This window comes from Scatophagus argus, chromosome 3 (assembly GCF_020382885.2).
Source record: "Scatophagus argus isolate fScaArg1 chromosome 3, fScaArg1.pri, whole genome shotgun sequence".
In the NCBI taxonomy this organism is placed as follows: Eukaryota; Metazoa; Chordata; class Actinopteri; family Scatophagidae; genus Scatophagus; species Scatophagus argus.
Genome location: NC_058495.1, coordinates 15,847,978 through 15,869,675, shown reverse-complemented (window position 1 = coordinate 15,869,675; position 21,698 = coordinate 15,847,978). Strand labels below are relative to the sequence as shown.

Here is a 21,698-nt window from a genome sequence, read left to right as displayed (position 1 = left end):
TCATGCTCTTGAAATCTACTCTCAGAGATTTAACTTTAGACATAGCTGAGAGAAGTTAATTCAGAGGAAGCTGAAGGATTAAAGTACAGTCTCCACTCAAGGTGTTGAGGACACTGTTGATCTCCATAAATGTTAAATAATTTCAATTCAATTTTCAATTCAGTTTATTTATATAGCGCCAATTCACAACAAAAGTTATCTCATGACACTTTCCAACTTGAGCAGGTCTAGACCAAACTCTTTAATTAAATTGTAAATAGAGAGAGCCCAACGTTCCCCCTTGAGCAAGCACTTGGCGACAGTAGCGAGGAAAAACTGCCTTTTAGAAGGCAGAAACCTCGGAGCAGACCCCGGCTCAAGATGGGCGGCCATCTGCCTTGAGCGGTTGGGTTGAGAGAGAGGGAGAGAGAGAGAGAGAGAGAGAGAGAGAGAGAGAGAGAGAGAGAGAGAGAGAGCAAGGGAGAGATAATCTGTCTGTCCTATGTGAGGTTGTATCACTTACCCAATACCATTGGTTTCCCTTATCTGATAAAACAGCAGTATAAAATAGGAGCTGCTACAGCTGAGAGGAGCAACAGTGAGTTGTGCATCATCATGAATGCGTCTACGAGTCTGAAAGTGCGCCTGCCCGTGTTCGTGCTGGTGTTGGAGGTTGTCATGATAGCTCTTTACGCTGTCTTTGTCACTTACGATGAAAATGCCAACGCCAAGCTACAAAACAATGAGACCAACCCGATGGAGAACTCCCTTTATCGTGACTATCCCTACTTTGCTGACGTGCAGGTGATGATCTTCATAGGCTTCGGCTGCCTGCTGGCCTTTTTCCGTTTCTACGGCTTCAGTGGAATGGTCTTCAACTTTCTTACAGCTACATTCTCGATCCAGTGGGCGATCCTGATCCAAGGATTCTTCCAGTTTTACTATGATGGTAAAATTCACCTCGGGGTGATCAACCTGCTGAATGCAGAGTTTGCTTGTGCTGTGGTGCTCATCTCTTTCGGAGCCGTACTTGGGAAGACGGGTCCTGTTCAGCTCCTGGTCATGGCTCTGCTGGAGATCCCTTTCTTTGCTTTGACAGAATGGGTTGTACTGAAATACATCAGGATCAATGATGCAGGTGGTTCTATTCTTATTCACCTGTTTGCCTGTTACTTTGGTCTGGGCGTGACATTTGTGCTCTATCGTCCTAGCCTGAATAAAGGACATGCAAAAGAGACCACAAGTTATCACTCTGACATCCTCTCGGTAATGGGGACCCTGTTCCTCTGGGTGTTTTGGCCTTCATTCAACTCTGCTCTGACCTTGAAAGGTGACGACCAACACAGAGCAATACTCCACACTTTTATAGGTCTAAGCTCATCCACTATCACCGCCTTCGCACTCTCTGCAGTGTTTAATAAGAGGGGTAAGCTCACAATGGCTGATATTCAGAATGTGACTCTGGCAGGCGGTGTGACCGTCGGTGCTTCAGTGGACATGATGATTTCCCCTGTGGCTGCATACGCCCTGGGTATCATGGGGTGTACTGCCTGTTTCTTCGGCTACAAGTACCTGACCCCCTTTTTGGCCAAATACATGAAGATCCAAGATCAGTGTGGTATTCACAATCTCCATGGGCTCACTGGCCTCATATCATCCACAGCAGGGATCTGCGCCATCCTCCTAGCCACTGAGGAAACCTACGGGCCCAGCATGTACCAAATCTTTTCCCATCGTGCTCCACCTGAGGGAGATCCAAAGCTCCTGGAACTGCAGATGCAGATTCCTGGTCTGAAGCCAGGCTTGGGTCGCACTGGACAGGAACAAGCTCTGTACCAGCTGGCAGCTATCTTCTCCACCATCGCAGCATCTACAGTTGGCGGGCTGCTCACAGGTTTGGTCATGAAGCTGCCCTTCATGGCATCCCCGTCAGACCAGGACTGCTTTGACGATGAACTTTTCTTTGACGTGCCCTCCGACTTTAACAGTGAAGAGGAGCTCAAAAATCCCATTAGCACTGATGAAAAAGTACAAATGACCTCTTTGAACTCCAAAGTCTGAGCTGCCACGTAGAGTCGTTCTATTTTTGAATTATTGTCATTGTAACTTTTTAAGATACTGGAGAGATAAAATGTATTTGGGAATTGAGCTGAAATGTTCTATAACAAAAGCTGTGTAGTGTTAAGCCAAGTTACTTATGGAAAGTGGCTTGAATGGAAGTAAATGTATATAATATGACAATGGTTATAAATACCTGTAATTATAATAATTATGCTGTGTAAATTCAATTAGAAATAAATAATTTAAAAATACATACTTTAATGTGTTTTAGAAGTTTTCTGAGGAACATATCTCAGTCATCCTCTCACAGATTTACTTAACAAAGTTGTTAGCTTAATTTTATTTTTCCATTATTTTGTATTTATAATTAAAGGTAAGCTCAGTGCTTACTGCCTCCTTAATGAAGTTGTCAGCGCTGTCCTGATGGTATAGAAAACTGTTAGCCGATGTACATTTGATATGCATCATCTCTGGTGTTGCATATTTATTATCATTAATACAGAAACAGAAATTATTGGGATGGACTTCACAGACAAAATGAATGAGACTATAGAGGAGCATGTAAAGACAGTGAATACATTAAAGATGTTAGTAAAATCAAAGCAGAAGAAAAGTGACAAAACAAAAACCAGCAATCTCGAGGATCTTACTTTTTTCTTTTTTCTTGACTTCTCTACTGTCAAGTTGAAAACTGTGCTTTAGCACAATATTACATTGCAGCCTGGTGATTGTTCTATTGAGTTAAGTTTGAAATGCAGAACAAAAATATCAGCTTTGCAGTTGAGCACATACTGAATAAAGAGCTTCTGGATATAATGAAGACTGAATAATGTCTCCTGTGATGTCTATTCATCATCATGGTTTGGTTTCATTCTTTTTGCACTGGGAATTAACTTATCACATGGATTCCTTTTTAGGGATATAATTTAAGAGAAGAAGTACATACTTTATCTGACCTATAACAATAATTTGAAGCCAGTACTGTAACTGTAATTACATGAACTGATTTTGACGCCAAACCAATTCACAACCATTTTTTGACTCTTAAGCTTCTGTAACAAGCAAATTTCTCCAATTAAGGATCTATAAAGTTTATCTTATCTTTTCACTTCTTGAGCTTTGACAGCAGTTTTTTTCTCTTGCTAAAAAACTTACATGCACTTTCAACAATTACATAACAAATACATAACGGCCACATTTATTTTATTTATTCAGTTTCAACCAAAGCCTAATAATCTGGTCAAACTGACAGTTTTCAGTATTCGATTCAAAAGCTCTTGATGGCCTCCTCTAATAAAACAGCAGGTATTTTGCCTGAATACGTTAGCCAAAGAGTGTAAAACATCAATCATCTGAAATGTAGTGTCCTCCCCAGTCCATAAACTTCACTTTTATGGAGATCAAGGCAGAACATTTGGTTCCTCAGTTAGAAACTTCATCGACATACATAATATCATCTCGCATTTTATTTAGTAATTTTATCAATAGATTTTTGGGCCACTTTAGCGTATTTCTTCTTGTAAAAATTAAAATAAAATTAAAAATTGATATTTGTTCAACGCCCCATTGCTCAAACCAAGATTTGTTTGACTTTTTGAAATTGAAAATAAACTGTCTGTGCAGTCAATAAAGATTTTATTGTGTCGTTCATAAAATATGGATGATAAATAACAGATAACAGATGTTGGTTTATATTAAACTAACGACATACTTTAAAGTGTATGTTACAAAGGTTGAAGGCTTTTCTCGGTCGCAGCAGTGTCTTCTATTAAATGTCGGGGTCAGCAATGTCCCTTATCTAATCACGAACGATGGGAAAGCAAAGTTCTATTCAGTTTGCTCGTAAATTGCATCCACTTAATTAGAGTGTAACTCACAGAGTGCTGATACATACTCTGATGTTGATTTGATGTTCATTCTCTTAATGGAAAACTCGTCTTCTGAAAATAGTGTGTCATAAAATAATATAAATAATAAAATAATAATAAAATTCCTGTTGGTGTGATAGTCAGGTGTCCCGATACTTCTGTCTATATAGTGTTCTTGTAAAAAACAAAAAGAAGTAGACAACGGACTGCTGTTCCCTTACATGTGAATTCCTTTGTTGGAGGACAGTGGTACAACTTACAGGCAACTCACCACTAATAATGATAAAAACGCATTACCTTTCACACTGATTATTGCTTCCTTAACTGTTAACCTGTCATAAATAAAGGTTATGTAATGGAAAATACCAAGTACCTCAACAAATACTTACATGTATATATAATATATGTATATATAAATAATATCCACACAATGACTTTTTTCTTGTCACAATACAATTTTACAGAACTGACCAAAAACAAATAGATAAATGACACAGACTTGCTTTTGTAAAAAATAAATAAATAAATAAAAATCACAAAATTCAGTTTTGTGTGGTGTCACTTTTGTTCTCGGTAAGGCTTTTTGCCAGTGTCTGATCTGATCGAGGAATCTGTGATTTAACAGGTTTAAACACTGAAGTGACATTTGGACCTCAGGAAACATCACAGCAAGCAGAAGAAGCTGGCATTTATAACATGACTGTCGTTATCAGTAGAGGACTGGAGACATTAATAAAGACATTGATAGAGTTGTGAGTTGCATATTGTTACTTCAGTTGGATGTTTGAGCTTCACCGTACAGGATGATTTTCTATACAGAATTTGACATTTCTCATACAGCTAATGAAAGTTTAAAGTTCCTCTATACTCACCAAATGTGATGAGAAAAGCTGAAACTTTAAATTAAATATAAGGAAAACAGTCCTTGTGCAAGCCTCCCTCAAAATTTTGAACAATATTCGTTTGCAATTTCACACTGTATGACAACTTTGTGGCACCGTTATATTTATTCATTTCTCTAACTATTTCTATTGGCTTTGTGAAGGTTGAAGGTTGTGTGAAAGCTTTTGTGTGTATGTGTTTTAATTTTTTTTGCAACCAGGAGAACTACTTCTAATTTTGTTCTATTTATGCACAGTATACTGACAATGCAGGCTGTCGGTTTTTCTAGCCTGCTCTATTTTGGTGGAGAAATCATATTCAGCACTAATTATTTTTCAAAGTAGATTATTTTGATGTCTTCAAACATATCTGGAGGGAAATTTCAATAAAACCTGGGTATCATTTCAGTAAACACCACTGTGTGATTTATTACAGAATTAAACAATTTAAAGATATAGGAAATGAACAATCAAATGTCAGCTTCATTCTTACAGAGACATTAGCAACAACAAAGTAAGGCAAATCCAAAAAATACTATTCTATAAAACAGTACAATTCATTTAGTTTGTATGAAAGGTATGATGTGCACTACACAGAAGGATGGTAATTTTATTTTTTACATATTGACAAACAACAAAGAGTGTCATCCCGCGGTGGCAAGTCAAGTTGCACAAAAGAACGTTTGTGGCATCTCATCATCGGCAGTCAAGCTTCTCTCACAGGTGGTTGGCGTAGTCCTCTCCACCCTCTGCAGTGTGGATGGTTTTGACGCGTTGAGTTTGCACGGAAGCATAAAGATCAGACATGGTGGAGATGGCGTCTGTGTTGCCTTCATCTTCTTTCTCCAACTCCAGCGTCTCCTCAAACTGAACTACATCTGAATACTGTACGGCTGAGCATGGAGAGCTGCGGCCAGACTGCACCCTGGGTGCCTTCAGGGTCAGGTTGGCGTAGCATTCCTGAGTTTTGGACTGCAGGAAGACCAAAAGAGACAGCAAATAAAAAAACTGAGTAACGCCTTTACACAGTATTGTACGTACAGGACGGGTTTATTGTGCACATTTTTTTCATGGTGTCTCTTCTGCTTATTTTTATACTACAGCTGCTTCCTGTGATCTTTACAGCAAAGTGTTGCTGTGAAGGTTATTGATGCATGTGAAGATGAACAGAATAATGTGGACCTACGGGTAAGACCTTAGTCTATGTGGAGAGATTTAAAGACTCTGTACCTGTGAATCAGAATTGACTCTCGGTTGGTCCCTTGCATTTGAAGGATCAGCGTCAGTGAACAAAGCCGTGCCTGTGAAAAACAACATCACACGACATCAAACTAAACTGAAACACAGACAAGCGCATAGAGAACACCACCCATGTGCAAAGCACTTACTTGTCTGCATGTAGCTTATGTTTCCATAAATTGGATTATCTTCCATCTGCGTCTGTCTTTAGTTGGACAGGAGATATATGTATTTTTAATTTTGAGTTCTAAAAAAGTTCTAAAAATGTGGATTATTTAAAAAAGACACCATTGTGCAATCTCCTTTGAACAATGAATAGATAGACTGCATACCTTTCTCTTTTTCTTGGTTGACATACCCCTTTTCCTGTTTCAGTAGAAAAAGTATATTTACCATCAGATTTAAGGATTTTAATTGTCTTCGCTGGATATTTGTTTAAAGGCATGTAATTACCTGAGTAATATCTTGATATGCAGCAAATTATATTCCAACATAGTGAGAGGAAAAGCATTATGCCAAAAATCCAGAGGAGCGGCGTTGTAAGGTGTATGTCGCCCAGTGGAGGAGCTGCACAGGGAGAAAATTAGAAAAATAACTATATTTAATATAGATCATTTAAAATACTTGTATATGCCATCCAGATAGTTTTAACACAGGCAAAAATGCTATTCTTTGAAATTACATCAACTCCTCCAGCATTCAAAAAAGGGTTAATTACACAAGATGACCGTTCTCAGTGCCTCAGAGTTTTCATATCACATTCTCATTTTTCCAAACCCAACAAAACACATGAATGGAGTGTGACTTAAAGTCTCTGGCAAAACACAGACTGAATCCAACCTTGTGTATGAAAGGTGAAAGCTATTAAAAAGTCTTGGCATGAAATGCATCGAGATAACACGGTTCGTCACTGTGTGGTGCAGAGAATCAAGTTTACCTTAGGAAATAAGGGCAATGACACATTCCAGGCAAAAAAGTCAGTCAAAAGCACTCGATAATAATGCAAAGAAGATATGAAATAAATGTGTTTTTAAAAAGAACTAAAAAAACAGTGAGAAATACTGTGAAATTAAGAACAGTGAGACTATTTATGACCAGTAGTAGTCAATGAATACATCAATTTTGCTGGAAAAAAAGTCATTTTTGTTGTTCACTTGCTGTTATTTTTAGCCCAGCCCTTGCCTGAACCACCGCCCAACCTCAGAGCCAGTAAGGTATAAGCTCGGGTTCAGATCGCAGCTTCCTGTTCCCTGAGTTTGGATTTCAGATTGTTCAACTGGGTCCATCCATCCATCCATTTTCTGTACCGCTTATCCGTCAGTTGACCCAACATTTTGTATGCAAATAAATATTTTAATTCAGTTACTTCAATGAGTTGGTCATTGCATGAGCCTGAAACATTTGTTAAAAACACGACAGGCCAGATGCAAGCTTCTCTTTTAATCTCTACTGGAAATAAACAAGGCAATAAAATAAATAATGGAAAGAAGCACAGCAGTGGTGCCCTTAAGCAAGATATCTGCATTGCCAATACATTCAGTGGATGTGCTCAGTCTTTTGCAGAAGATGTGGTTTTACTGAGACATTGGCGCTTGTGCGAACTGTGTGACTGCACAGTGCAGCATGTTCTGAGCTGCAAAACATGTTGGATGCATTTCCTACCTCAAAAAATGATTTGCAAAGCCTTGTTTTAGTCCAACACACACGAGAAGCCTGTCACTGAACCTTTATCTCATATGATTAAATTAAAGTATTCAATCAATTTTGGCTTTGCAACATGACAACGTCAAATGGGAAAAATTTAGATGTACTGAAGTCGGCTTGACACAATGTTTTTGGTGTCTGATATGTTGCACCTCTGTTATAATTAGATACTAATGAGTTTCCAATGAGCATGTGTGAACATGTTCTCACGACTTTCAAAAATCCTACTTTTGTGTCAGTCACTGTTATCGTTTCAAGTCGCTCTGAATGTTGTCCTCTAACAGTTCAAACACTATAATCCAGAAGAGTTACGGGAGGAGGGGTTGATAATATGCTGACTCACTGATCTGAGCGGCCTTCAGTTATAACCATGGGTCCACGAGTGTAGATATGAGTCTACTGACCAGCAGCAGCAACATGTGGCAGAGGGAGTTGAGGGCTTTAACTGCCTAAGGTTTCACCTCACAGACTGCGTACATGTTCTTTTTAGGACATATATTTATTTGCATTTAATCTCTTAAAAACTATACTAATATTGAACATCAGTAACAGACAGTGACAGATGGTATGAATCCAGTCTGGGTGAAAGGCATGAATGCATTTCCACTGGAGGAACATTAAAATTTGGTGCTCATCCAAACAAACAAGAATACCTTCTGCATGTGGATGGGACGCTGAGGGACGTGCCAGGATGGCGGTATTTGACGCACAAATGAGACTGGCTTCATAACGCTGAATATAATCAGAACTGGAAAGCCCCTCATGGCACCTTTAACATTACACAGATTTAAAGGCAGAATCCTAGAAGTCCAAATTTTTGCTATAGGCCAAACCATTAGAATGGAAACTATAGTCTACATACAGTTTTGTGCAGTACAGCTTGTTCAGTATACATAATTATAATATTCACATTATCGTAGTGCACTACTCACAATATGAAACACACTCACACGTGTGCGTGTTGCCTCTGAGCAATGCAGAACTGAACCAACTGAGTTTTTCACTGACTGACTTCAGTTAGTCACCTTAAGAGAGAGAGTCTCTGAAAGGAAGGATTCCATCTCATTGTTACCATGATTCACAGTGGAGTAAGCATAATACTGGGTCATTACAGACGTGTGTGTGTGTGTGTGTGTGGGTGTGTGTTCATGTGAACATTCATGTGTACATGACATTAGCTGTGAATGTTTGACAGTTCTGACTGATAAGATAAAGTTCATAATGACGGACAATAATGTGTCAGGTTTTTAAGTGTTGATAAGTTGTTTTTCTGTATGAGTGTGTGAGTATGCATCCACATCCATCTGTGTGTGTGTGTGTGTGTGTGTGTGTGCTTGTATGGTATTAGGGAGATACTTTGAGTGGGTGAGAGGTGCATAAAAAAACGAGCCGACCTTTTCTTCACCCTGGCGTCTGCAGAGATATTTATATTGAACCACAAAAAAATATGACTTAACAAAACGGGTCACACGGACGGGTTAGGAAGCTGAAGAAGCTGTTGTGTTAGCAAACCTATTGTTGTATTATAAACAGATATGGAGCAACACCTGCATTCATCTCACTTAAAGGCGTGCATCAAGCGCAAATCAAAAATATTTACTGGATATCTTCAATCAAGACTTACCTGTGGTGTTGATTGCCATATCAGCGCGTGTCTTTGTCAGTGAAGCTTTAACCGAGGACAATTCTTTCTTCCCGAAAGAACTGCTGTAAATAACTGCTGATAAATGTTGAGATTAACAAGACTACAGCATCTGTTGCATGTTTATGCTGACGCAGTGTGATGCTATTCAACAGAAGAAACTGTTAACACAGACACTTAGCACTTTACAGGATGTGGGCTTTTGCAGAAAACCACAACTTTTTTTTTTTTTTTCTTATTCTGAGAATAACAACAAGTAGTTAGATGGTGAACCTCTTTTGAAAAGGTTGTGGAATATTGCCACAGAAAATCAAAAAAAAAATCACTGAAATTATTAAGGAAATTAATTGTTACTAGCAATCAGTTTGTAGTGTTTCAATGTTAAATAATAACAAAAAAAACAAATGGTAATAGGTAAATTCCCTTTCAGACCTCAGCTTTCAAGGTAGTAAGATATTCATAGGTCTGTGTCATGTTGAAATGATGCAGTGACACATTCGCTGTCATCCCATTGGTCAGAGATCTCCATACATGTGTAAATTCAGCTGCACGCTGCTAGGACAAAAATACACCAGTGACAATGACTGAGACTAACCTGTGAGTGTGAAGAAAAACTCCATTATCAGTGTAACGCCTCCACCTTCAGGAGTGAGATAGTGTTGGTTTATTTTACTTTTATCATAGTGACGTAACCAAATGGAAGCAAACCTCCCTTCGCTCTGTGCTGGAGCTGACTGCAGCAACACACTTTATATTACTGTGAAACAACTGAGGAGGCAGATGTCACTGGGGATTGAAGAGCCATTTGAAGACTGTTTTTACATGCAAACTAGCATCTTGAGTTTGTCATACTCAGGATATGATGTCCTCATGGATTACAGTTAAACCTGCTTATTCAGAAACCTGACTCTAATATCATTCAGGTTTCTGATCATCTGTTGGTGGGGCCAGGTGTTTGGCATGGCTTCATCCATCAAATTCGCCAAAATCTGAGCATAAACTCTGGACTCTATTTGAGTCTGCTGGACCATTCGAGCTAATATAACCATTTCTCACAAGCAGGATGTGTGATGGTGTTTACAGGCACAACCATGACAGCCTGGATGTGTGTCAGTTGAAATGCAAATGCAAATTGCAGTTGACAAATGTGGCATGTACAAGTTTGCACTTTGTCAGGTGCAGTGACCATCCGGTTTCCCCAGCAGTATAACAGCGTATGACATTTCTCGCACACAGAACATAAACCTTGTTGTTCTGCACTTCACCGTGGTTTTAATCAGGTAAAGAGGCGACTCACTCTTGACACCTTCTGCTTCTCAGTTGTGTTTTTCCACACACACCCTGGCAGCAGACGAACATCTTCCTGTCAGGTGTGTGCACTACAGTAGGATAAGCCGTGTGCACATTCACATCATGACAAGCAGGTATTCAAAGAGACGGATGTGCACAAGCAAGAAGTCAGGATGTGCTACTCTGTCTCCACGAAACAGATTCATGGAGAGAAATAAAATAGATGCATCTGGATGGGAACAGAGAAAATCCCAGCTGGAGGTCACCGATTATCACAGCAGACAAACTGTACAATGATGCGTTTATTGTTTCACTAATCGCTGTACATTTTCCCACTGGTTTCCCAGCACACAGTTCATCTGTTATCAACAGCTCAAATCTACATCATCCTGACCAGGTGTGTTTTCTCATGAGATTTCAACATGCATTTATTGATTAAAATAAGCTAGAGCGACATCTTGAGGTCTTTTGGTCTCTTTACATCCTTCAGTGAAGTTTCTCCCTTGTGGTTTCGGCTACTCTCTAAACCCTGATATGATTTCCAGTTCATATAAACTGGAGCATATCAGAGACAGAATCATGATTTCTGAAGCAGACTGAATATTGTAGAAATTATCGCTTTAAGAAGTTTTTAGATCATTCAGCTGCACACATTGGTCACATTTTGAATGTTACACTTAAATTGCATGGAAGTGCTCAGATTATGTTTTTTTAAAAAAACAAAAAAAACAAAACTACTTTTTTGTTACATGTTACAAGTCCTGTATTCAGAATACTTTACATGAGTAAAAGTAAGGAAGTACTGTCAGCAAAATGAATTTATGGTACAATATAAACAGTAAAAGTACTCATTATGCAGCAGAGTGAACTCTGTATAAAACAGAGAGAGAGATAATTATATGCACTTTGCAAAGAGTTGTGTCTGTAGTCTGCAACGATGCCTAAATGTCCAAATACTTTAAAATTCTGATCTGCAAGCAATTATAATATAGTTAATATTTAAGTAAGTAGAAGTATGAGTCACCCAAAATGTTCTCTTTATGAAAAATGTGAGAAATATGTGATGAATGAAAAATTTGCAAAATAAATTAATAAAATAAAATATATATAATCTGATAGATTTAAACAAAGTGAAGGTCTTTAAACGAACCATCACTTACATTATAGTAACTATACTAGACAGGCATTAAGCTGTATCAATTCTCCAGCTTCTTCAGATAAATAAACCCGTTTAAACCTTTTCTAAACTTTTTAGAAACAGGTAGTCCACACAGGACGGCGATGCTACAAACAAATAGGTCTTATTTTATCCACACACATAATAACGCGGCTCTTATTGTGCTGATAACATACTTTAAACCTATCCAAATAGCCTAAGGTTTTGAATTGGGGACGTTTACTTGTAGATAGAGTATTTTCACAGAGGTGTTAGTACTTTTACTTCAGCAAAGATTCTGCATACTCCCTGCATCACCACGCACAAGAGGCAAGTATGAGCTTTTTAACTTTCGCTTTCATCATCATGAATAAGGACAAAGTCTACAAACTTAGTTCTTGCCAGCCTGCTGTCATTTTTTTTAATAATATTGTCTAAAAGCAAAGCAAACATGTGGGCGAGTTGTCACATGTTTCTTGCAGCTGTTTTCCTCCCTAAAACATAACGCACTGGAGCTTTAAAAAGAAAAAAAAGAGCAGTCGGACCTCCCAAACCTGCTCCACACAGGCGGGTCTGCCCGCCTCTTATCCCGCCCCCTGCTCCGCCGCTGTCCTCTCCTCTCCTGAACGCTGATGTGTTACTAACTCCAGCCTGCAACTCTGACAAAATGTTCAATTTCGGAACAAAATTGCTGCTGCTTTTCCTCCTGGCCTTCCCTTGTGGCTTGATATCCATCGGTAAGTCGCGCTTCTTCTTCTTCTTCTTGCGTTTTAAAGGTTCGTGCCGTCGCGTCACTTCGGCAGCAGTTTATAAAGTTAATAGACAGCCGTAACGCATCGACGTGGCAGAGTCACACAGCCTTACACAAGCAGCCTGAAGCATCCACCGCCGGCTTTCTAACGTGAATGTATGGACGTTTTATCCATGGTTTGGTGCGCAGTGAGAAGAGAGCTGTAGCGCACCTCTTTCGCTCTGAAATGAATGAAATTCAGCGTCTCCTGCAAGCCACTTGTGCTGAAGTGCTTTATATTAAAAAAATCACCTCAACCACTAAAAAAGAAGTTAAATATCGCTTTGTGAGCTTTTAGAGGTGATTTTAGTCAAAGTTAAGTCGATGTGGATGCAGTAAAAGTTACCGGCTGCTGGGACACGTCACCATAGATAAGATGGTTGTGTTTGTAGGTTTCATGAGGGGCTTTTGTACTTCTGCTGCTCGTTTTTAAACTGGCAACAAAGTGTGCAGTTTGTCCGCAGACAAACAACACGACAAACAAACAAAAAAAACATTTACGTTATTGTGAATGGTGCTTTAAAGAGCTTTTCATTGATTGGTTTCTGTGCTGAATGATGAGTTGTCTTTCTAGTGTGTAATATCCCAATGCAAACAAACATCCCATGTTTCATTTTTCAAAAGAGTACGTGGGTTTGTTTTCACACGTTTATTTTTTACTGCTATGCAAATAACCAGTTAGCGCTGAGTGATACTGACAAAATCCTTCAATATGTTTGACCACATGCCTTGAGGTTGATGTAGATTGGAGAAGCAGCTTGTGATCATAGGGTCACCGGTTCGATTCCCCCACCGGACAGGCAGGAAACATTTCGGTGTGGTGGAGTGATTAATGTGACAAATGCTTGTGTGCCCTGAGGCTGGTGTGCCCTTGAGCAACTTAACTACGCAAGCAACTCAACGTAGCAGAACTTAACCCCCAATATGCTCCCCGGGCACTTGATGCTGCCCACTGCTCCTGTGTGTGTTTCACTGCATGTAATTTGCCGGGTGTTGCATGTGTGTGTTCAACTAAGGATGGGTCAAATGCAGAAGACGAATTCAGTGTGTGTATGTAAAAATATATATACTGTCAATAAAGCTGATTATTCTTCAAACACACACACACAAAGTTGTGCTGAAGAAGAATATTAGTCATGTGACTGGTGAGACAACAGTCAAACACCTGGACAGTGTGAAGTATGAAACATCAATGTCATGTCCCACGCAGGCCACGTCTCCGCAGACTCCGACTCTGCTGAGGACATTGCTGAGGACCAAGATGCTGCAGTGGATGAGGAGGAAGACGATGAAGAAGAGGTGCTTGTTGAGGAAGATCAGATGCAACCCTCGGTATGCACGCTTTCATCGCACAGCGGTTATAGCAAACTGTAGACTCGCCTTCGGGCGGTAAAGCAACAGAGTCATGCTGTGTTTCTCCTCAGGAGGGAGACGAAGACGACACCGAGGAAGCGGCTGATAAGCTGTTAACGTCTCATCCTGATGCCGACACGACCATCGTCTTCATGACGGGAGAAGGTTGGTTGTTGGTTGGTTGGTTGGTTGCTTGTAGAAAGTTGAAGGAAAGACTTCATGCTTTTGTTTTGTGTGTGACATGTCATGCCACATGTTCTGTCCTATAACTCATATTTTGTTGTTCCAATGTTTTTGTTTTTTTCTTTGTTGTTTGTTTGTGTTCATAATAACTTTAGAGTTTCCTGCCAATGAAATTGTGAGGTTCCTGGTGGGTTTCACCAACAAGGGAAGTCAGGATTTCACCGTCCAGTCCTTGGAGGCCTCCTTCCGTTACCCCCAAGACTTCCAGTTTTACATTCAGAATGTAAGTTTCATCTACAATTTAAGAAACAAAATCATCAGCAAATGTTACTTTTGACTTCCTCTGGAGTTGGATTCATTGCAATAAATAAATAAAAATGCAGTCGTTTGTTGATTTGTTTTTAATGTGAAATGATCTTAAAAGAGCTACAAGTCTCAAAGTGAACTCAAAATATAATTCTGAATATAATATGGAATATTCACATTTGGTAAATTAAAACTATTAAGCCCATGTAATTTCATTTTTCTTATTTGATTTTGATGCCACCTGTTTTTTTTTATTACTTTTAATAGATTTAACACAAAAGCAATCCACAACAGTACATTTTTATATGTTTATGTACCTGCTACATATGTCCATGTATGTTTGCCACTTAACCACTCAGTGTTTCAATGATGTGTGTTTTGGTTAGTTCACAGCTTTGCCTCTGAACAGTGTAGTGCAGCCTCAGGCTCAGGCCTCCTTCGAGTACTCCTTCATCCCAGCTCAGCCCATGGCAGGTCGTCCGTTCGGCCTCGTTATCCTTCTCAACTATCTCGATGCTGAGGTAAATAAAAGAAAAAGTTTTAATTCTTTTTATTTTTGAAAATATGGATGGCTGGCGTTCGCGTTCTGTTCAGGTTGACGTTGTAGAGAAAAGATGTGTGATGTTCTTACATGGCGACGGTCGTGATGCGCTGCAGGGAGGATTTTCACAGCCTGCCTCAAATTCTGATGATTCATGAAAATTAACACCTGGAAGAGTCATCCTCTGCAAAGCACTTTGTTTTAAATCTGTCTATATTTATGTAACAGCTGTATCTTTTCCAGTTTTGTATAACTGGGACTACTGGTGGCTGCTTTCTGTCATTATCCTCTGCCTGCTGAGCTTTGACTGTTGTGTCTGTGCTGTTAAATGAATGATGTGATATTTGCATAGTCGCATTGACACTTTTGACACTTTTTCTAAAGAGCAGCTCCTAAAACCGAAGCTCAGGGTACTTGCTTACTAGTTTTTAACTTTTTCTTCAGGGCAGCATGTTCCAGACTGCCATTTACAACCAGACTGTCACCATCACTGAGCCAGAAGAAGGACTGGATGGAGAAACGTAAGGCTTCCTTCTGCTCGGTTTATGTCATATCCTACTCATAAATGAAAGCATAAAGAAAGCAGTTGCTGTTTTATATTATTTTGCTGCAAAAATGGAAGGCAGACTGTTTGCTGCACCTTAATTCTGTACAAATAATTTTAAGTCTTACTATCTTGCCCATCTATTATTTGTTTCTCATGTCCCTCAAGACTACATCCAACTCTCTAAGGCTTCACAATAGCAGCTTCACCAGACGATTGCAGCACATGTAAGAACCTGTAAAAGGAGGTGTGAAATTGGCACAAAGAGATCGGTTGTCAGAGTTGTGCTGCTGGTGCAAGATACAGAAACTGTCACCAGCAGATTAGTCGAGAAAATGAATTGTTGTTTTCCATCCTAAAATCTCAAAACGGATCAGAAGATGTTGCAGATCATTGAAGGTCAATTTTGGGCACAAAGGGACCAGATTTGTTTTGTTTTTTTTCTGCAGAATGTTCATGTACATCTTCCTGGTTGGACTGGTGGTCCTGATGCTCTTTGGGATGTACCAGGTCCTGGAGACGAGGACGGTACGTGTTTGTCTACAATGCAAATGTAATGAAATATTTACACGTTTAACAGGTCAACAACAGCAAATGGAATAGAGTGCACATTCACAAGGGGTGTCTTCCATCCTCCTCCTCCCCGTAAAATGTTTTCCTTAAAATGGATAAAATGTTTTAAAGGTGTTGCTGTCTTTTGCAGAAAAAGAGAATGCCAGTGAAAATAGAGAAGGGCACCGGCGGGATGAGCGATGTGGACATCAGCTGGATCCCTCAGGAGACTCTCAATGTCATGAGTATGTTCATCTTAATAGCAATAACAGACCAAACGGCTGTGTGAGACCCGACTCTTAGCTCATACTGCTGTTACTCTCTGTGAAAATGAAGCGACACAAGCGTCTGATCTTTTTACAATCTTTTCTTACAGACAAGGCTTCCCCTAAATCATCTCCAAGGAAACGAGCCAACAGGGCAGCTGGAGCAGATCAATAAAGCAGTTCATCCATCCATCATCATACTTTTACAAACAACAACAACGAACGGACATTGCATTTAAAATGTTTGCAAGGATCTCGGTCTGTTGGTGTCTTGACCAGAAAGCATCCTGGACTCTGCTGCTCTGTTCAGAGCCTGACCTTTCAGACAACAGCAGGACTGAACCACAGTTCATTTTTAAAGGGACTTTTTTTTTTTTATCAGTATGTATGTGTGTGAACGGTGATAAAAGCTAAACCAAGAAGTCATTACATTTTTTTTTTTATGGAAAAAAAGAAGGATTGTGGCATGAACTGCCACCCAAGAGAAAGCTGAACACATCAACTCCCTTCCTGACTCAAAACTGTGAAGTCATACTTGTATTTTATTTGGGATTTGTTATCATTATTAGGACAAAATTCATTTTATGACTTCAAACCTTTCGTATTTGATCTGCTGAGTTGACTCCCCCTCCTCCATCACGTAAACATCATTGTGCCTTATCTGTGCCCTGCCAAGATTTAATGTTAGGAACCTGATTCCCCAATGCCTTTAATATCAAGTCACATGTGACCTGAGGTTTGTAAAGGTTTAAACTTTTTCTTTTCAGTGGAGCAGCTGCCATTACAACAAATATTAAAACAGTGTTCTGGAGGTTTCTGCAGGTTATTTTACCTGTTTGTTTGATGTTTGTTTGTTTTCATCTTATTGTAAAAGGCGCAGTGGAGCGTTTTCAAAAGCAATAAAATGGTGAACAAAGTGTATTTTGTCCCGTTAGACACTCTCTTGTAAACTATAACTTTATTATACTGCTGTCATCTGCTCTCTAACAGTTTGTGGTTCAAGCAATCATGTTTTTACAATCTACACACTTTTATTAATATGACAGCGGGTGGTGGCACTGGGGGATGCTAAATTAAATGCAGATCACATTAGTGGAAAAGGTAACTGAATACATCAATAAATAATGCAGACAAAATTGAGTCCAAAAAAGAAATAAAAGAAAATGTGCTTTTCCTTTGCCTCCAATCAGCTGATAAGTAAGTTAAAACTTAATTTTACTCTCCTTTTCATCTTTCACTTCCTCGATTTATTCTTCAGCTCATCAATTTTCCTCTTTTGGCTTTTGCACGCATTTAATGATTCCTCCACTCTCTACAACGCCATGCAACCTTTTCCATTTTCCTTATGCTTATACGGTAATTGGATGGGTGTTAATGTAAACCCGAATTTAATCTCAACATCCAATGAAAACAATTAAAATAGTATATGTGCCCATGTAATCAGCGCTAAATTAAATAGTCCTTCCCTGGACATTATTAGGAAATAATGCCGAGAAGATGTATAAACAGGACTTCTCATGCCCCCCCAGTCTTTGTACTATGATATGAACAGGGCTGCATGAGATGTAAACCACATGGACCCGCAGCAGACTGCAGAGCCGCTGAGAGTGGACCGGACATTCAGATCTATAAAGTGCGATATGAAGTGACTGCTGACAGCAGCATCCTCCTGGGAGTCCTCCCCGTGTTGTGTGAGCGTTGCAGGAGGGTTGCACGGCTCCTCCTCATCCTCCTCCTCCTCCTCCTCGGGGAGGTGAGAGCTGTCCGGTAGACCGAGGGGGGAAGATGAGCTCAGCGCGCGCCGGGGGGCAGGTAACGTCAGCAGTCGGCCGGAGCAGGGAGAGACTGCACATACACACCCACCAAGTGTTTATCGCCGCTTAATCACACCGCCTCACATTAATAATGGGCAGCTAATCAGCTCCGTGTGACTCAGCGCCGCTTCTTTAATTCCGATCCTTGAATGCATCCCGCGCCCCCCGCTTGGCTTGAAATGGGATGATATGGGATTTTTCATGTCGACGAAGATCGGAGGGATTCTTGCGTTTGCCTTGGGTAAGATATATCAAGCTGCTTCCGTGGGTTGATTCAGGCTGCGAGCCACTTTGGATGGTTGGACAGAGAGAAAAAAAAGCCTCTTTTTTTAAAAATAACCCTTCCTGCAAGCGAAATTTCGCTTCTGTGGTTGTATGATGGTTGTTTTAGATCCTGTTCCGTAGCCAACAGCCTGAAATACACCCACCGACGAGGGATGCTCAGTGTCTATACTTATGTGATGGTGTGCAAGCTCTCGGGCATGCAACATTCAGAAATAAAACTCCACAGATCGATTTGTTTCTCTTTAATGCCACTTTTAATAATATTTACTGCTTTATTAATGCTTACTTTTGCCTTGTTCCCGTATAGAATGTTTTATTATGGAAACGCTTTATCATTTAATTTGCATATAGATCCGAACAGAGCAAGAAATGTATGGTCTGCAGTGGTTAACACTGTTCTCTGTGCTAACATCTGCTTATAGCCTTCATCGCAGTGACATCTGTCAAAAATGAAGTTCAGCTGACAAGGCTGCAAAATCGTAAAATTCACAGGAATGTGTAAAAATATGTATATACACTCCTTGCTTTTCACCTGCATTTATGAAACAAATATGAAATAATTTGTTGTGAGAAAAATTGCATGACCCTAAGCAGTGTTTTGAAGCTCCAGGAAGTGCAGAGAGGGTAGAGAAAGATAAACCAGTCTGAAACTATTTCACACAAAAGAAAAATACCAAACTATGATAGATAAATAATAATATTTTTTTCTTGTGTATTTGTTATGGCTGTACTGATGTTGCTGATTCATCTTCCAAACTTAAACAAGAAAACTGTTGAGGAAGGTTCATACAGCCTGGTAAAACAACCTGTTTGTCTGTCTGTCTGTCTGTCTGTCTGTCTTGCAGTATTCCTCTCCCTGACAGCATCAGGAGACCCTGCAGATGTGAGGTGTGAGAACATTTATAAGGACTTTTCCGACTGTGTTCTGGAGCTGGGAGAGAGCATGGACAACTACCAGGAGAACGTGACCAGTGAGAAGGGAGTGGCGGCCGTGTGCAGGTGATGATAACTTTATCTGTGAGAGAGTGTGTGTGCAGCTCGCAGCATCCAGTTACATCCCCAATAGGATGTGTGTTTTCATTTGAGCCCAATGCTACTGGTGTTAAACAAGAGAGGGCAAAGACTGAAATGAAACAAAACCTGATCTGCAACATATGGGCAAAGTTGAATTTCCATCCAATTTGTGTGAAATAGAGCATGATTGAGTGAAATAACACAGCGAGATGGCAAAATACTGGAGAGAAAAAGAGCAGATGCCATAATCTCACAGGGAGAATAGAGAAATAAATGGTGCTGAGACACAGAGCCATTTTTCTAAATAATTTATGACTTTGCTGCCGCAGTAATGAAATTCCAGGGACGTTTTTTTTTTTTTTTTTGTCATTGTCACTGCACGCACCCTACAACCCCAGTGCAAGATACTGAAAACAAAGATTTACACATAAGCCCTCTGCTGAAAATTGCCCACTTGCAATATCATCTCTGATATTGTTTCACTGTCTGATGCAGTTGCCATGGTAATTAAAGCTCAGTTTGACTTACTTGAAGCCGACGTAGCCGTTTGAGTGATGGATTATTGGCAAGTAAATTAATCCACGACAGCCAGTGCATGTCTGCATGCTGTAGCCGGGATGAACTCTGAGTAAAATGGCAGATGCCGCGTTGATGTGATGATCCTTTGTTTGCCACAGCCACTGGGAAGCTTTCCACACATGTGCCCTCACGGCGCTGTCTGACTGTCAGGAGGAAGTCAGCTCCATCTGGGAGACTCTGAGGCAGGACTCCAGGAAGATGCGTTTCCAGGGAAGTCTGTTCGACCTGTGCAGCCCCAGCTCCTCTCCCAGCTTAAGTTCGCCTCTTGCCGCCCTTTTCCTGCCACTGATGGGAATGCTGGTCATGACTGGACCCGACTGGTCCTCTGTATAGATGGGGGTGGGAGTTGAGACGGTGAGGGTGGGCGGGAAGGGCCTCCAATTCCTCTGGGTTCAGTCTGCCCGAGTACCAACTTAAAGCCAAGGATTTAAGAGCGACAAATGTTTTAATAAGGATTATTTTGACACAGAGCCATGGATGTCTGTGGCAAGCCAATCAATATTTGCTGCGATGAATAATGCTTGAAATCTTCTCAAATTCTTCAGCTTGATCCTCCCTTATGTCTTCGAACTGATAGAGTTATAAAGAAAACTCCATTTGTGCCAACTAATCAATCCAGGCAAATTAAAGCAAACACTGCAAAGTAAATGAGAGATTTCAGACACAAGTCTGATCGGAACAGTCTACGGTCAGACAGCCGTGGCTCTGGGTTACCAATATACAAGCCGTGGACGAAATATCAAGAACACCTGTACAATCCAATGCAGTCCAATACAAGAGCACTGCAATAAATTCTATAGCCAAAACCACAGTTTTTGTAGATTCAACTCTGAGGTTATTTTAAAGCAGTATTTGTGGAGTTAGCAAGGTGCAAGTGTTTTTGTGTTCACTCGCTGTAGCTTGTATTGTCGTGTATGGTTTCAGTTAGAGGATTAGTTCAACATTTTGGGAGTTATTTGAGGAGATCTATACCACTCTCATGTCTGTACGATGCTGTCAGCAGCCTTGTAGCTCAGCAAGAAATGGTTCGCCACACGTCTCCCCAACAACTGACAACTTGTCTCTGCATTTTTGTCAAATTAATGAGATATAAATTGTTACAGAGTGGGCTTTATTGTTGCTGGTAGGCAGATTTTGTCAAGTTGTTTCACCAGTCTCCTTGTATTTTAGCGAAGCTAAGCTAATCGGCTCCTGTGTGAAGCTTTAAAGTTAGTGTATGGACATGAGAGCGGGATCGATTGTCACATCTACTTCTCTGCAAGAAAGCAAATACTGGTAAGCACATTTCTAGAAAAAAAATCAAATTATTTATTTTAACCATGCGCTGTAGTGTATGTAAGACACATGACCCCGACTCATGAAGTAACAAGCTATCGCATTACGAGAAAACATTTTAAAAGAGCACTTCACCAAAAAAAAAACAGCAATATCTTAGGAAATCTTATCTCCCAGTCGTTTCAAAACTCTTTCTGATTTAGCGAATAAACAACACTGAGACGGTGTCATTCTCCTTGAATCTGTTTCAAAGTGAAGTAAATGTTTGTGTAAGTGACAATCAAGCCCCTTGTATAAACTCTTCAGCCCACTGAGGCTGATGTTGCGCGGCTGCTATAAAGACACCAAAAACAGACATCTGACACAGCATCATCAC

The 21,698-nt window shown here is 40.1% G+C and overlaps 3 protein-coding genes across 3 annotated transcripts; all 3 read left to right on the top strand.

The window, feature by feature from the left end:
• Positions 1 to 529: 529 nt before the first annotated feature.
• Positions 530 to 2,040, top strand: LOC124056561 (ammonium transporter Rh type B-like). Its single transcript, XM_046384122.1, has one exon. It carries the CDS (start codon positions 595 to 597, stop codon positions 2,038 to 2,040), a length of 1,446 nt encoding a protein of 481 aa, XP_046240078.1. The 5' UTR covers positions 530 to 594.
• Positions 2,041 to 12,400: 10,360 nt separating this feature from the next.
• On the top strand, positions 12,401 to 17,274 carry LOC124056570 (translocon-associated protein subunit alpha-like). The gene is made up of 9 exons (XM_046384140.1): positions 12,401 to 12,557; positions 13,821 to 13,942; positions 14,035 to 14,128; positions 14,302 to 14,429; positions 14,839 to 14,973; positions 15,438 to 15,514; positions 15,987 to 16,065; positions 16,241 to 16,334; positions 16,466 to 17,274. Exons 1-9 carry the CDS (start codon positions 12,488 to 12,490, stop codon positions 16,528 to 16,530), a joined length of 864 nt encoding a protein of 287 aa, XP_046240096.1. The 5' UTR covers positions 12,401 to 12,487; the 3' UTR covers positions 16,531 to 17,274.
• Positions 17,275 to 18,138: 864 nt separating this feature from the next.
• On the top strand, positions 18,139 to 21,371 carry LOC124056575 (neuritin-like). Its single transcript, XM_046384152.1, has 3 exons — positions 18,139 to 18,410; positions 19,300 to 19,453; positions 20,146 to 21,371. Exons 1-3 carry the CDS (start codon positions 18,359 to 18,361, stop codon positions 20,378 to 20,380), a joined length of 441 nt encoding a protein of 146 aa, XP_046240108.1. The 5' UTR covers positions 18,139 to 18,358; the 3' UTR covers positions 20,381 to 21,371.
• Positions 21,372 to 21,698: the final 327 nt, after the last annotated feature.